The sequence below is a fragment of the Stegodyphus dumicola genome, chromosome X1 (assembly GCF_044657685.1).
Source record: "Stegodyphus dumicola isolate Sdum_Otavi_A_Nest chromosome X1, ASM4465768v1".
NCBI classification, from domain to species: domain Eukaryota; kingdom Metazoa; phylum Arthropoda; class Arachnida; order Araneae; family Eresidae; genus Stegodyphus; species Stegodyphus dumicola.
Window position 1 is genome coordinate 111,757,841 of NC_140780.1, and position 15,017 is coordinate 111,772,857.

General features: G+C 33.9%; 1 protein-coding gene across 3 annotated transcripts in view; it reads left to right on the top strand.

Moving 5' to 3' along the window:
• Positions 1–15,017, top strand: part of Cdep (Chondrocyte-derived ezrin-like domain containing protein) — a 295,887-nt gene that overhangs the window by 59,695 nt on the left and 221,175 nt on the right. For all 3 annotated transcript variants that reach the window (XM_085807133.1, XM_085807131.1, XM_085807132.1), the window contains one exon: positions 11,072–11,169. In XM_085807133.1, coding sequence (XP_085663259.1) covers positions 11,072–11,169 — 98 coding nt within the window. The remainder of the gene's footprint in view (positions 1–11,071; positions 11,170–15,017) is intronic.

Sequence of the window (15,017 nt, forward strand, 5' to 3'; positions counted from 1 at the left end):
GGAAATTAGCATTTTCGTCTGTTCTTTGAATTCACCTTGATTTCAGTTATTAATCAACTGTTTGATAAAATTGATATTAATTAGAACTAGAGAGCTTGAATTTTGTATTTAGAAAAGATTTTTAGTTTAAATAGAGGCAGTTGTGTTCTGCACACCATTCTGCCTGTGTATTACTCGGGCCAAATGTTTTCCATGTAATTGAATAACAGAACTTCAGCCCTTGGTGCAGTTGTAAGTTTTAAAATTCTTTTACAAGAGTGAGTTAAGGAGAATTCTCCATGGGTTGGGAAACAATGAGATAAAGATAATAGACATAAAATAAACAAGAGCATTGTAAAATGCTGGAGACATGCAAAATTAATTTGGCCTAAAATTGAGTATAATGGTAGTATAGATGATGAGCTAAAATTAAAATATTTCTTGAATTCTCTAACAAAATCTACCTTTGCTGTAAAAATAATTAAAGTTCAAGATCACCTTATTACTGACAAAGAACTGTTTCACCAACTAACACCTCAACCACTAGATAGAACCATTACCAAGCCTGTAAAGGATGCAAAAATGAAGAAGCGTGAAGGGAGATGACCAGTTTTAGAAAGCCGTAAGTGTGGTAGAGGCATGTAACTGTATTAACAAGCATGCTGTTTCATTTTGGCACTTTCTGCAGTCAATTATTGAATTGCTTCAAATTTAATTAACTTGCAAGGCTATTTTCTTATTATTTAAGAAAATGCTGATTTCATTAAAAACACTAAATGTGAAGTATATGCCTCTGAAAGTTGTTTCCTTTTTTTTTTTTAATCTCTTTTGAATAAATACATTTTTCTTTCTGTTTAAAATTATAATTTTATTCATACTAAATGCTTTAAATGCTGTCTGTATCAACTTTTTATTGTGATTTTAAGATCTGCTTGTAGCAACATTTTATTACAATGAAAAATTTTCTCAGCCTTGTGAAATTTATTATTATTTGGTTAAACTGTGTAAATAATATATGCTGTTGTTGATGATTGTGCATTGTTTATTGTTATTAATTATAAGGTCTGTATTATGTTAGGAGTAGTAATAGCGTTCTTATTAATATGTAATGAGAGGTTTTAGTAATAAGAGTGCTGAAACAGTACTATAATATTAGCATAATACGATAGTTAGTCATGTACTGTAATGTTTGTAATAAAAGTACTGTATAGTGTTATTTACAGTTTCATTAATGTTTGGTTGTTAATGCTGAGCAATGATATTCTGACCTGCCTTTTATATTTTATTCACGTTTCTTTCATTTGAGAGAATTAATTCTTAAGAATGACTGAAAGTGGTTATCATCTAATTTATTTCCTTATGAGAGTTATATCAGCTTTTGAACAAATCACACATTTTGACAGTCTGAATTTCTTCCTCAACATTTTGAGAAAGTTTAAAGTTTTATCTCACTTAAGAACTCCTGCTTGACAAAACTTTGGAATTATGAATTAATCGTTCCAAATTAAAATTTTGTTCAAGATAGTAAATTTTTTCCCATTAAATACAAAAATGTTTGTTAGCATATTGTTGCAATGGCCCTAAAGTTACAGAGGCAAATTTGATATTATATTTAAGAATTACTCATAATAATGAATTGCATAAGTTGTGCATATTTCAGAAAATGTATAATTTCAAGTAAAAATCTGTTTAATTTATAATGTCATTTATATGCTAATTGATAAAGTCTGACTAAAAACAATTCAAAATATTAACTTCTAGTAACCTGTATGTACTATTGTTAAATCATGTTGCAGTATTCCCATATTTTCTTTTCCTAATTTTGAAGAGGATGAAGCAATTATAGGAGATATTTATTTTATCCCCTCAGTAGACCCATTGTGAAAGAAAAGGATTCTTGAGTGGATTTGCAGGAGGTTTCGGGGTTGACGTGAGCATTGGTTTTTATTTTTTCTCCTATAGCAAGATTTATGGTTACGTGAAGAAACCCTGCAACATTTAAGTCCACGAAATAATTAGAGTTTATGCAAAATTTCTAAATAATTAAGATTATTAAATGTGAATTTTAAAGTCATCATAATGTTAAGATATATGAAAACACAGTTGTTAAAGATACATTAAATTGCAGTACAAAGTCTGAGATCTGGACTCGTTAGTACTTCAGCGTTTCCGAATTTGGGATTATTCCAGATATTCAATTTAAATCTTAATAAGATGACATCTAGAAATTATAAAATTTAAAAAATGAAATTGTGATTTATGACATAATTAAGCATTTATAATCTAAAGGGTATCAAAATTTACTAAAAAACAAATCTTCATATTTATTTGTTTACTTCATGAAAACATTTCTTTCAATGTAAGTTGTTTAAGTTGCTTCGTTTTTTGTGCTAATACTTTCGCTTTAATTCAGATATAATTTCTTGTTCAGTTACAAAGTTGTATTGTTCAAATTCTGTAATTGCTGTGCCGAGAATTCCGACTTGTCAATCGAATTTTTTTTGTTTTCAATATCCTCTCTGTCACTTCATCTTTATCAGTAGCTGTATTTTTTAGATCTAGAACCATACTACAGATTTCACTATCCATTAATTGATTAATGATTGGAGCACTGTTAAAACTTCTGTTATGTCATCTTCATTTATTATCACTTCTCTACATTTCTTTACAAAATCCACTAATTGGGAAGTTTCATCTTTGGTTTGTGATATACAAAAACCGTCATATTCGCAGCTATCTTCTTCATAATCCTCACTATGAAATATGGAAGTGGCCATAAATTATGCCAAACATTTTTTAAAGTATTTGGGGACACATCCTCCCACGATCTTGCAATGCTGCACACAGCAGATTTTATGCTAAAACATTTCAAAAATTCTTGAATAGTGTTGCCATTATTCAAGAAATTCAGTATGGATTTTTAATAATGCTACCTTATATTTGCATTTGAGCACTTGCACTCTTCCGCTATTATTTAGAGGAACGAATAGTCTGGATACGTTATCTTTCAGTAAAATGTTAAATGAAGTATGAGCCAAACAGTTGTCTACAATCAAGAGTAATTTTTCAGCTAAATCATTTGAATCCAAATGTTGCCGAGCCTCACTTTGGAATCTTTGACACCAGTTGCAGCTTTTTCTGTAGAGCTTGCCAGGCACTGTACATATTGTCAGAAAAGCACAGGTTCATTAGCCTTGTAAGTTGTTCTGGAGATAACTTTTCACTATTAACGAGTTCAATGAATCCATCTACAAGTAATTCAGCAGCTTCAGTATCACCTGAAGCTTTTTGACCAGAAATTTTGAATTGCCATATACCGTGCCGATTTTCAAATGTAGTTAACCAACCTGTTGAATATGTGAACTCAGTTTTTAAATTCATTTCTTCATGAAATATTTTGGCTTAAGCCATTAGCATTGAACCCATCAATGGCACATCCTCACCTCGACACTCTCTGACCCATTCAAACATCACTTTGTCATGATTGTCATTTTTAGCATAATGAATAATTTTTCTGCTATTCATTGCAAATTAGTCGACAAAATCTTCAAAACGTTGATTTTTCTGTTGTCTTATGTCATAAATAGTTAGTTGACTTTCTAGCGCCATAATCCTCACATAATTTTGATGGATATATCTTTATCCATTTTTTTGTAGCACTTCCATTTTTTTTTGTTTAATTGACATCAAAACATACTTGCAAAAAATTTAAGCTGGATCAAATCAGAAAGTTAAGGAACAGCACAATTTGCTAAATTAACTGAAATTCCTTGGAATCAATAAAGTGTAGATTTAGCATATCTTCATAACATTTCTATACATTATTGGCTATGTATCATGACATTGGCAACGAAAAAAAAGTTGTTCCACTAAATTTCGTCTTGCTTCTGTCGTGCACTGAGACAATTAAGCCTGAATTGTATTAGTTGAGTTATTTATTATGCTTACGTCTATTTCTTTCACATGCTTAAGGCTGAGTCCTGAATGATATTCGTAAGTAAATAACACATATACTTAAATGGGTTGTCACTCCTAGTGTCGGTCTCTACTTTATGGAACTTTTCTGAGAAACGAGATTTTGGTAGAATTATAGGGTATTTCTCCCACTTTCCTAGCGTGCCTTCGTGGTGTAACGGTAGCATGCTGAGCCAGTATTCCAGAGGTTCGTGGTTCAATTCCTGGTGAAGGCGTTTGCATATTTTTCATCTTTTCTGCTTCCAATTAACCTAATGACTCTACAAGTGGCGCCCGAACTAAAAGGGTTGTTTATGATGATTCTTCGCACCCAGGATTTGGCGACTAAATCTCCTAAAACCCTAGTCGCTCTTTAAAAAGGGGAGTATATAAGGTATTTCTCCCACTTCCCTAGCGTGCCTTTGTGGTGTAATGGTAGCACGCTCGGCCGGTATTCCAGAGGTCCGTGGTTCGATTCCCTTCGAAGGCTGTTGCATATTTTTCATCTTTTCTGCTTCCAATTAACCTAATGACGCTACAGCATTAGTTTAAATGGGAGGGTTCCTAGAAGAAACAGCTCTGCTGTAAACGAAGTTCCGCCAGCTACGGGAATGATGTCCCGGCTGTGTGGGATATTTTGAAACTTTGCCGAAAAAGTTCCATCTGCAGCTCTGTCCCTCATAGAGATCAACCAATTGGGTGAAAGTTCTGCTTCTGAAGGATGACACGGTCCCAGTCTGATTAATAATTGACTATTGTTTGGTCTTCAAGTCTGTTTATTAAGTGAAAATGATAACCTAGCTACGTTGGTTTCATGGAAATGTGGGTTCTCAAGTATGACCCTTTCGATGCCCAGTCCCTGTAGCAGAAGCAAATGTGTGGGTGGGTGGGGAGTTGAAGATGATATTCGTAAGTAAATAACACTTCCACACCACAAAACATTTAATGAATAAAATAGAAAACTACAGATTTGAGTTAAATAACAGTACCGTAGCGCGTTCTCACGCTTGTTAGATACAAATACAGTTCTGCATGACTTTAAGTATTTAAATAGCTGCTCAGTGCCTATAAGTATTTAAATAGCTGCTCAGTGCCTACTCGTGCTCGCTATCATATTCAGTTCTTTTGTTACCACCTTTGCGTGGAATCAACATCTATCTATCTTTTGCTCTCGCTGTCAGTGCCTACGTGATGCCCTCTGGTGGCTGTGTTGAATTACAGATACCACAGCTCGACGATCCTGACTCTGTTTTTGCCCTCAGAAACACGGATCAGCAACACTGGTATATCAAGACAGCACCTGAAAATAAATTTTAAAAATACAACAAAAGGAAAAAAAAAAAAGTCGGTAGAAGCGAAGAACTGTGCACAGTCCTAAACAGGAAGAGTCCAAGGCTTCATGTGATCTGCTGCTGTAGTGGTACAGCCAGGACTCTCATGTTGTTCTACTTTTTTCACCTGGTACACAGGTCTTTGCCTTTCCTCACTGTTACTTGGTATGGACCAAAGAACTTTGGCCTTACCTTTAGACCACCTCCATACTGCATTCTTTGTGTGGCAACTAGGTCGTTACATTGTATACCTGTGCCTCTTTTCTCTTGTTGTTGTATGTTTTTCCGTTCTCTTAAATTTTTAGAATGTTTATCCTTGCTTCCTCTCTAATATCTTCTCGATCTTTTATCATAATATTTCTTTCTTCTATGAGAATTTCCATGATCTTTGAGTCCTCTCGATTCTCATTTTAACACCAGTGAGGAGCTCAAATGGAGCTTTGTGCTTCTGCTTAGTGCTTTGTGTTGTTCAAGATCCATTGTACATCCACAACATATTTGTACCACTTGGTAGGATCATCTGTGGATAATTTGGATAGGACTGGAATCAGAGTGAGATGAATTCTTTCCACTTGTCTATTTCCTCTAGGAACGCCTGTAGTTGTAAATATGTGCTGGGTCTTCTCTTGACTACAGTAATCTTCAAAGTCTTTAGAAGTAATAGCAGTACCTTTATCGCTTATTATTCTCAAAGAATTACTAAAAGTTGATTGTTGCAGTTTCAGCTTCTGTGATGCCTCTTGAGCTGATGAACTTTACTGGATAGAGCCACATGAGCTTTGTAAATGCGTCAAACACAGTCAAGGTATGATTGTAGTTCTTATTTGTCGAAAGTAATGGTCCTATAAAATCAATATGAAAAGTGCTCAAAGGGGTACTGTCTTTTGGATGGGATTCAGCAACCTTTCGCCCTTACCTCGTTTTCTGTTACACAAAATACACTCTACACAATTTGAGATAACTTGTTCAATTCGTTTTCTAAGGTTAGGAATATAAAAGCCCATTTTCAGCACATCTTCCGTTTTAGACACTGTGAAGTGTCCCTTGTTGTGAATACTACATATGATTTCTAGCTCCTATGCTTCGGGTACCACAAGTAACTCGCGACCACTGTCGAACTTGTATAATACACCCTTCTTCCCTAGGAAGTCTTTCTTTAGTCCTTGCTCGACTAAGGATTTTAGCAACTGGAGTTGCTCATCACTTCTTTGCGCAGCTGCAATTTTAGCTGTAACTTCTTCCTGAGAATAGGTAACCATCATGACAGCGTTTTGGCTTAACGAATCCACGTGTGTCATTTGCTGCCCAGATCAGTGAACAATTTCATAGTCAAATTCTTCTAGAAGTAATGCCCATCTCGCCACTTTAGGGGTTAAATCTTTCTTGAAAATAGTCTTCTGCGATTATTTTCTGATATTATTTAATACACTCATGATGATTATATTAAATTGGTACAGTCAAAAGTCTTTAATCCGGACTCGTCAGGACTTCGGTGATTCCGGACTATCAGTTTTTCCGGATTATAGATCATCAATTTAAATCTGGTAAGATGGCATGCAAAAATTATAAAATTAAAAATATGAAACCATAGTTTATGAAATAAAGAGCATTTATGATCTAAAGGGTATCAAAATTTACAAGAAAAAAAGCTTAATATTTATTTATTTACTTTATTAAACATTTCTTTCAACGCGTGCATGCATAAAGCATACATTACGCATACTCGAAATTAGAAAATTGCAACCTGAAAACTATTTCATGTGTATTCGTGATATTTATAATGACGAGGAATTTGATTTAAATCATATCAAAGACGAAGTACATCGAGATGAAATACTACATTTAGTAAGGAATTATAAGCCGAATAAAAAAAAAAACATCTGCCCTGAAGATAAGGATAGTGCTGACAGATCAACTTCCAGTCCATTGCGTGTCGCATCGTTCCCCCTTCCCGGCAGAGCAGCATGATATTGATGAACATATTTCAGAATGGTTAGAGAATCAAAGGATATGCCTTTATCCATTTTTTGCAGCAATTACCAATTCCACTTTTTGTTTGATGGACATGAAACATGCTTTCGCTTTGTAGATCCTTTGGCAACTCCAGAATCGAAAATTCTTTTTGACGTAATCGAAAGTTCAAGCTTATTTTTATGAAATTGCTCTAATTGTCTGCAAAAAACAATAACCCAGATACAATTTGAAGATTAAGAAACAACGCAATCTGGAATAGATAATTAGATAATTTTAGCTTAGCTTATACCGTCCATTATACATTAAATGCGCGTGTGTAAACGTACTACAGTCAAAATTCGTTAATCCGGACTCGTCGGGACTTTGGCGATTCCGGATTATCGATTTTTCCATATTATAGATCATCAGTTTAAATCTGGTAAAATGCCATGCAGAAATTATAAAATTAAAAATATGAAACCGTAATTTTCGAAATAAAGAACAATTATGATCTAAAGGGTATCAAAATTTACAAAAAAAAAGCTTAATATTTATTTACTTTATTAAACATTTCTTTCAATGTAAGTTGTTTCAGTTGCTTCGTTTTTTATGTGATAATACATTGTCTTTAATTCTATAAACAGACATAATTTCTTGTTCAGTTACAAAGTTCCACTGTTCAAGTTCTATAATTGCTGTGTCGAGAATACCGACTAATTTGTCAATCGAAATTTTTTCGTTTTCAATAACCTATGTCACTTTCTTTGCTATCGGAAGCGAATTATAATGATGAGGCATTTGATTTAAATCATATCAATGACGGAGTACATCGAGATGAAATACTACATTGAGTAAGCAATTATAAGCCAAATAAAATAAAAACATCTTCTCTTAAGATAAGGATAGTGCTGACAAATCAACTTCCAATTCATTGCACGCCGCCGCGGCGTTAAAGATAAACAAAGTTTAGATAAACAAAAAATATGCCTTTATCCATTTTTTGCAGCAATTCCAATTTTTGTTTAATGGACTCCGAAAGATACTTTCGCTTTGTATATCCTTTACATATTAGTAAATATATATAGGAAATTCTATTTGACATAATCGAAAGTTCAAGCTTACTTTTATAAAATTGCTGTAACAGTCTGCAAAAAATAATAATCTAGATCCAATTCGAAGATTAAGGAACAACACAATCTGCAACATTAACTGAAATAGATAATTAGATAATTTTAGCTTAGCTTATCCCGTCCGTTATACATTAAACGTGCATTCGTAAACGTATTTTGCACATGCAAATTCGCAGCGGTAAATGTCTTACGCGCATGCTTCAACGCGACGCATTCGCACAAAGTTTGTAGCTTTGAGGTCCGGATTATAGATCATTCCGGATTATGGGTGTCCGAATTAACGACTTTTGACTGTATGCGCAATGCATTTACGCATGCGCAGAAAGTTTGTGGCTTTGAGGTCCAGATTATAGGTCATTCCGGATTATGGACGTCCGGACTAAAGACTTTTGACTGTATAAAGTACTACTTTACCTTGCTTGTTTGTTGGCCAGATCCCGGATCAGAGCCCCCAGATTTCCTGTGGGTGGGGAGTTGAAGATGATATAAGTAAATAACACTTCTACACCACAAATCATTTTAATGAATAATAATAGAAAAGCTACAGATTTGAATTAAATAACAGTACCGTTGCATGTTCTCATGCTTGTTAGATACAAATGCAGTTCTGCATGACTTTAAGTATTTAAATAGCTACTCAGCGTCTACTCGCGCTTGCTATCATATGCAGTTCTTTTGTTACCACCTTTACGTGGAATCAACATCTGTCTATCTTTTGCTCTCACAGTCGGGACATAACGTGATGCCCTCTGGTGGCTGTGTTGAAGTAACAGATACCACATAGGACACATAGGATTATAGGGACTTAATTCTTATCGAGGGCCGGCGCTAGGTTTCTTACCGCCTGATGCAGTCTCTGTGCCCACCAGCGGCCGAGCAGTAAAGTCGCTGAACACTGGTAGTTCAGTCCGAGGTTCGAATCACGCGAACGGGCTGGCTGCATGGGTGTTTTCGTGGTTTTCCCATGTGTAACGTGTATACGAGCCAGTTTCCCTTAGAAAGGTCCTCCCCGAGGGCATTCCTCCCCTTAGGCAGATAGCCCTAGTGTTCTTTGCGATAATTAAATACAACGATGCAGTCTCTATGGTCCTAAATTCTGCTACCAAGTGCCTTCCTGAGTTCTAAATTTTTGTCGGTCCTAAATTTTGGGTGTTATTGCTTTTCCTAAACGCTAAAAATTTTTTTATGCCTTAATTTTTTTGCTCAGTGCTTCTCTAAATTAAAAAAAAATTTTCTTTCCTAAATTCTGCCACCCAGTGTGGCCATAAGAGCTCTGGCACCAGTTCTGGGTTTATGTGAGTGACAAATCAGTTATGCTTAGTGGAAATAGCGCTTAATCTTTTGGCTTATGAGTATCATTAACAAAATCTATTTTTAGCATATGGAAAGAAATTTTTGTTAAATTTTCCTTGTCAACATTTCTTAGCATAGTGAACTTAAATCTGTAATCATCATCAATCAACATAAAAGGTTACCACACTCTTTGTTATTAAATTATTTATGTAAAAAATTTTTAGACATCGCTGCATGAGTCATTTCTCAAGTTGTCATGTGTTGATAAACATGCAGTGATGAAAGTAAAATCTAATAAATAATGATTTGCCAGGTTAGCATAAGGGATATACAATACTAGTAGGGATAAAAACAACAAAGGTTCTAAGTGTAATGTTTCGGTTTGAGATGTATGCCAAGTCAATACGTAGCTACAGAGCCAAATTATTGATCAGACAAATTTATGTTAAAATGATCGTTTCTTCAATAACAAGGTCTGAAGTGCATTTAGTGCCGAAGTGAAATTAAGAATCTGGACTCTTCACATTTTATTATAAGGGAAAAAATATCAGATGCACATATATAAAGCATAGAATAAGAAACGCTGTTCGTGGCTCTGTGGTCTGGATTTTAGATCATTCCGGATATTAGATGTTCGGATCTTGGACTTTGTACTGCATTGTTAAGCTTGTGTTTAGTTCACTATTATAACAGTATCTCTGATTGTGTATATAGATATTTTCATAAGAGTATGATACACATTGCTTTTGGGGGGAAATCAGTTTTTCTTTTTGTTTTGGTACCTTAAATTCAGTATCTTCAAAATTTCTTCAAACATCTAAATAATTTACAATAGGGTGATGTCTAATCAGTGCTTATGATATATATTAGGAAGTAATTTGTTCCATTTTAAATTTGCTGAGCAATGTGGTCAACATTTCTTCTCTTGTCAGACTTATTCAATGTTTGACTATAAAAATTATAGTGTGTATAAAAAGACATCTTAGTGAAAAACAAGTAAAATATATAATTTGAACAACTTGATTATATTTTGGAGCATGAGGAAATTTTGAAATAAGAATTTGCTTTGTGTGGACTGAAAGTGGGAGAATTATTTTCTTATGTAGCAGGAATCAATAGGAGCAATATTTGTGTGCACTTTTTTCTGTGAATGTTAGTTACTATGGGGTTTTACATGATCATGGTATTATTTGTTCTAGCAGAAATTTTTCTGGGTTATTTTTATGTTTAATTATAGATATATTTGTTATATATCTTTTAAGAGAAATGATCAGCATGTACCATGGAAAGTTATTTATGTAGTATTATTTTATTTTTCTAATGTTTCTTGGATTTTGTGCTATTTTTCATGTATTTCACACAAATCTAATCACATCCTTAAAAATTGTGAGTAGAAAAAGAAATGTTACTGATTTTTTCCCTCTTGTTTAGGTATCTATTCAGTTTACAAATCAAAAGGGATTTAGCTCAAGGTGTTTTAATATGCAATGATAATACTGCAGCTTTAATGGCTTCTTATATTGTTCAAGGTATAATAAAATTTTTATATTTTAAAGAAATTATGTAGTATATATTATGTATTTGCAATTAAATGTTCTGTGTGACACCTTTTGTGCTTTTTATCGCAAGCCACAGTTTATTCCATACACATGCTTCATAGATTGTTCATTAACGTGCTTCTTATATTGACAAAAAAATTATTTATTTGTTCATGAACTTGATTTATGAAGAGGGAGGGGACTGAAACTGACTTAGAGCTGAATGATTGTGAATACATTTCTGAAATTTAGAATTTATTAAAGTTTTATTGTGATTTTTGCTTATTTTGAATTTAGGGAATTTGCAAATTATGTATATTTTCACAAAAAGTACTAATTATGCTACTGAAGAATTATGCAAGTATTCAGAGTTGAATGCGTAAGAGTGCACATGCGTCTCTGCGGAGCTCTGATTGTGGAGGGGATATAAGCGCATGAGGATGTTTTGGCAGTTTGTGTGCTCGTACTCTTTTGTAACATTCACTGTGTTTCTTACAACAGTTGGCTAAATTTTAAAAGGTGTCAGGTAAAATAAGTAGGCATGAATATATGTATGACAGAATGAGATGGAGAATTGTCAGCATATTGGAGGAAGGTCAATCATAAGTGCAGTTGGCTACAGAGCTCAATGTAATGCCCATTGTCATCTGCAGTTTTTGCAAACAGTTTCAAAACACTGGATCCATATCAAGAAGACCTTGACAAGATCAACCAAGATCCAGAGCGATGAATGAGGGTTGTTATTTGATACTACCAATGCAATTAATTACACAGGACTGCTACAGTTTCACAGCTCTCACATGAGCTATATGCCACTAGAACCTGAGTTTCAAGATCTACAGTTACCTGAAGGCTTCACGAGATAAGGCTGTATTCCAGAAGATGAACTGTTTATGTCCCACTCATTGCAGCCCACAAGAGAGTGCAGATAACTTGTGCCTTGAACCAGACTTCAGTGGAATATTGTGCGTTATACAGATGAGATTCAGCCTGGACTTTGATTGTTGGCATACCTGTGTTTGGAGAGAGCCTAGAACATAGTACATCCTTCCCTTGTCAGGAAAAGGATTATTTCTGTTGTGGATGTGTAGTTGTTTAGGCTGGCATTATTATGGACAGTCACGCATCCTTGCGTATGTTTGACAAAAGCTACATGATTGCTATGAGGTATAGAAAGGAGATCTTAGAGCCCTATTCTCAGTATTTTAAGGGCACAGTTGGTCCTGGATTCCTGTTAATGGGCGACAGTACTGATCTACACAGAGCTAAGCTAATCAATGATTACCTGGAAAGGGATTAATTGGCTAGCCAGACCTGCTGACCTTAACCCTATAGAGGAAATCTGGTATGCTCTTGGGAAGGCATTTTTATCTCATTCCCCCTCCCCTAAGAATCGTCCCAGAGTTGAAAACTGCAGCAGGGACTTCTCAACTGCCTCCTATCCGGTATGCATGCCATCATGTGGTGTGACCCATCTGGCTGTGAGAGGGAAACAATACCCCATATTAAACTCATTTTAAGTTCGATATCACAACATGGATTTTGGACATCTATGCACTGTGAGCTTGAGTGATAATCGTGGATACATAAAATGACTTCTGAAAGGTACATAATTTTCTTTGTTATAAATGTATATTCATACAAAATTTCATTAAAATCTGTCCATTAGTTTTTAAGAAATTCAACCTGTGCAAATTATATTAATTTTGCACACAGATGTGTATTTACATTGAATGTAATAAGTGCTATGTAACGAAAAACATTAACCTTTTGAGGCCGGGCCTTTGGTAGCAGTAAAAGCCTTGAAAGGACGGGGAATCTTGAACCGAATGCTTTCCCCCCTTTAAGAAATCACCTCCTATTTGCAACAAAGATTCTTGTGTGTAGTTTAATGGATTCTCAGAGGGGTGCATCTATGTCGCAAAAGGAAGGGAAGTGTAGGGATTAGTGAGCAGACTTCAAGATGCTTTTCATCACTGAGGGAAAATTTCATATTACAGTTGTTCCGGATTGAGACTACTGCGAAATTTGTAAACCTCCGTGCCATTCTTTATATTATAGGACATTACTTTCGTTTTTATAAAATTTTGGTGTGAATTTTAAATTACACTGCAAAACTATGTGTCTTTACTAAGTGCTTACAGTAATTATTTCTATCGTATCTTTATATTAATGTTATGTCAAAAAGTATTTCAACTATTTCATTGGCAATTTAAAATTTAACCAGTCTTCATCTCAGTCTTTTTTTTACTGTTAAATATCCTTATAATTTTAAATTTGTTTTGGTATATATTATCAAATATAGCTATATCTTTGAACTTTCTTCCATACAGTTAATAATTAAAAAATAAACGCTTAAAACTATAGAAATGATTAAAAATTAAGGTTAAGTGGAACTGTTAAAATTATGCTGTATAGGCATAATGAAATTTTAATTTTACATAATTGTTCAAAATCTGCTTGATAACATACTATTTAAGGAGGAAACTTTCAGCAACTTAGAAAATAACTGGTTTAATTAAAATTAATTTTGTTTTATTGTAGACTGTTAGTACTGCAATGTCCAACTACATAAGTGCTACTAATCAAAATTCAGTTCTTTTCCAAAATTAATGCATAATAAAACACGCTCAAAAACTGTTTTTTTTAGAATATTTTAGTTTTAAAAATTTGAGAAAAAAAAAAAAAAGATTATTTAATCATATACTATTTTATACTGTTTATTGAAAATTAGTAAGTGATATATTTCAAGTATTAATAATAGAATGAATTTAAGTCATTAAAAATGTCAAATTATTTACTATGCAAACCCATAATTCAAAATGTAAATTCCATTTGTCTTTTTTTTTCCCATTTGTCTAAAACTAAATTCCCAGCCTCACTAAGGGAACGTGTTCACTCGGGTTTCAAAATTTAGGTAATTTCTTAGTGCAAAGAGTTTTTCAAATTGAAGGGAATATTGTTTGTTATGCATAGTGTCTGCAAAAACTGTGGGAAAAAAGTTACACGTTAATTAGTTGTTGTCTTCAATACTGTATTATGTTATTGTATATTATACTACATAATTTAGCACATTAAGAGAAATCTCCAGATAATTACAGGTGCCCGGTCAGCAAAATTCTCTCCTGTTTGAAATCGTCGTCCCATGTGAATTTTTCTATTTCCTCTATTGTTTTAACCAGTTCGTTTCAACTCCAGACTGTCTTTATAGCAGCTTTGACATCAACCATGGCGGCATATTTTATATGGTGGAATTTAAATTCTGCGATATATTAGCGAGTATCTTTACTTGCAGTTACTAAAAAAATCTTCATTGTCAGGTCATGCGAAATCTATGCTGACACAGTTTAATTAAATGTTTTTATCTTTTTTATTGAAAATTTGGCACCTATTTATTGGTTTCATTAACACCTCAGTCATTATGCTGTCGTATCGAAACTGTTTCATAACTGAGTGCCCAAGGTATGGTCCCCAGGAATTTCTCCTTGAACATAGTTGCTGAGATGTATGTCTAATGAATGAATGACAAAGGCATTCAATCACTTAAAAGGTCAAGGTTCAGAAATTCAGATGGGGAACATGGGTTGTCTTAGAACAATGATTTGTACATTAATTGAGAGCTTTTACATCCTGTTTGTATTCTCGGAGCTCAACAGTCAGTGAAATTTCACAAATGCTACTCTAATCCATTCTGAACATCTTACCTCAAAATTATTTGAACATGAAATCGAGACACTGATACGGAGGTACATTTTAAAATAACAGTACCTCTGGAATCTAATGGCTCGAGATGACCTTTCAAACTGATTGACTAGTTTTAGTGTATTTACAATTTCCAG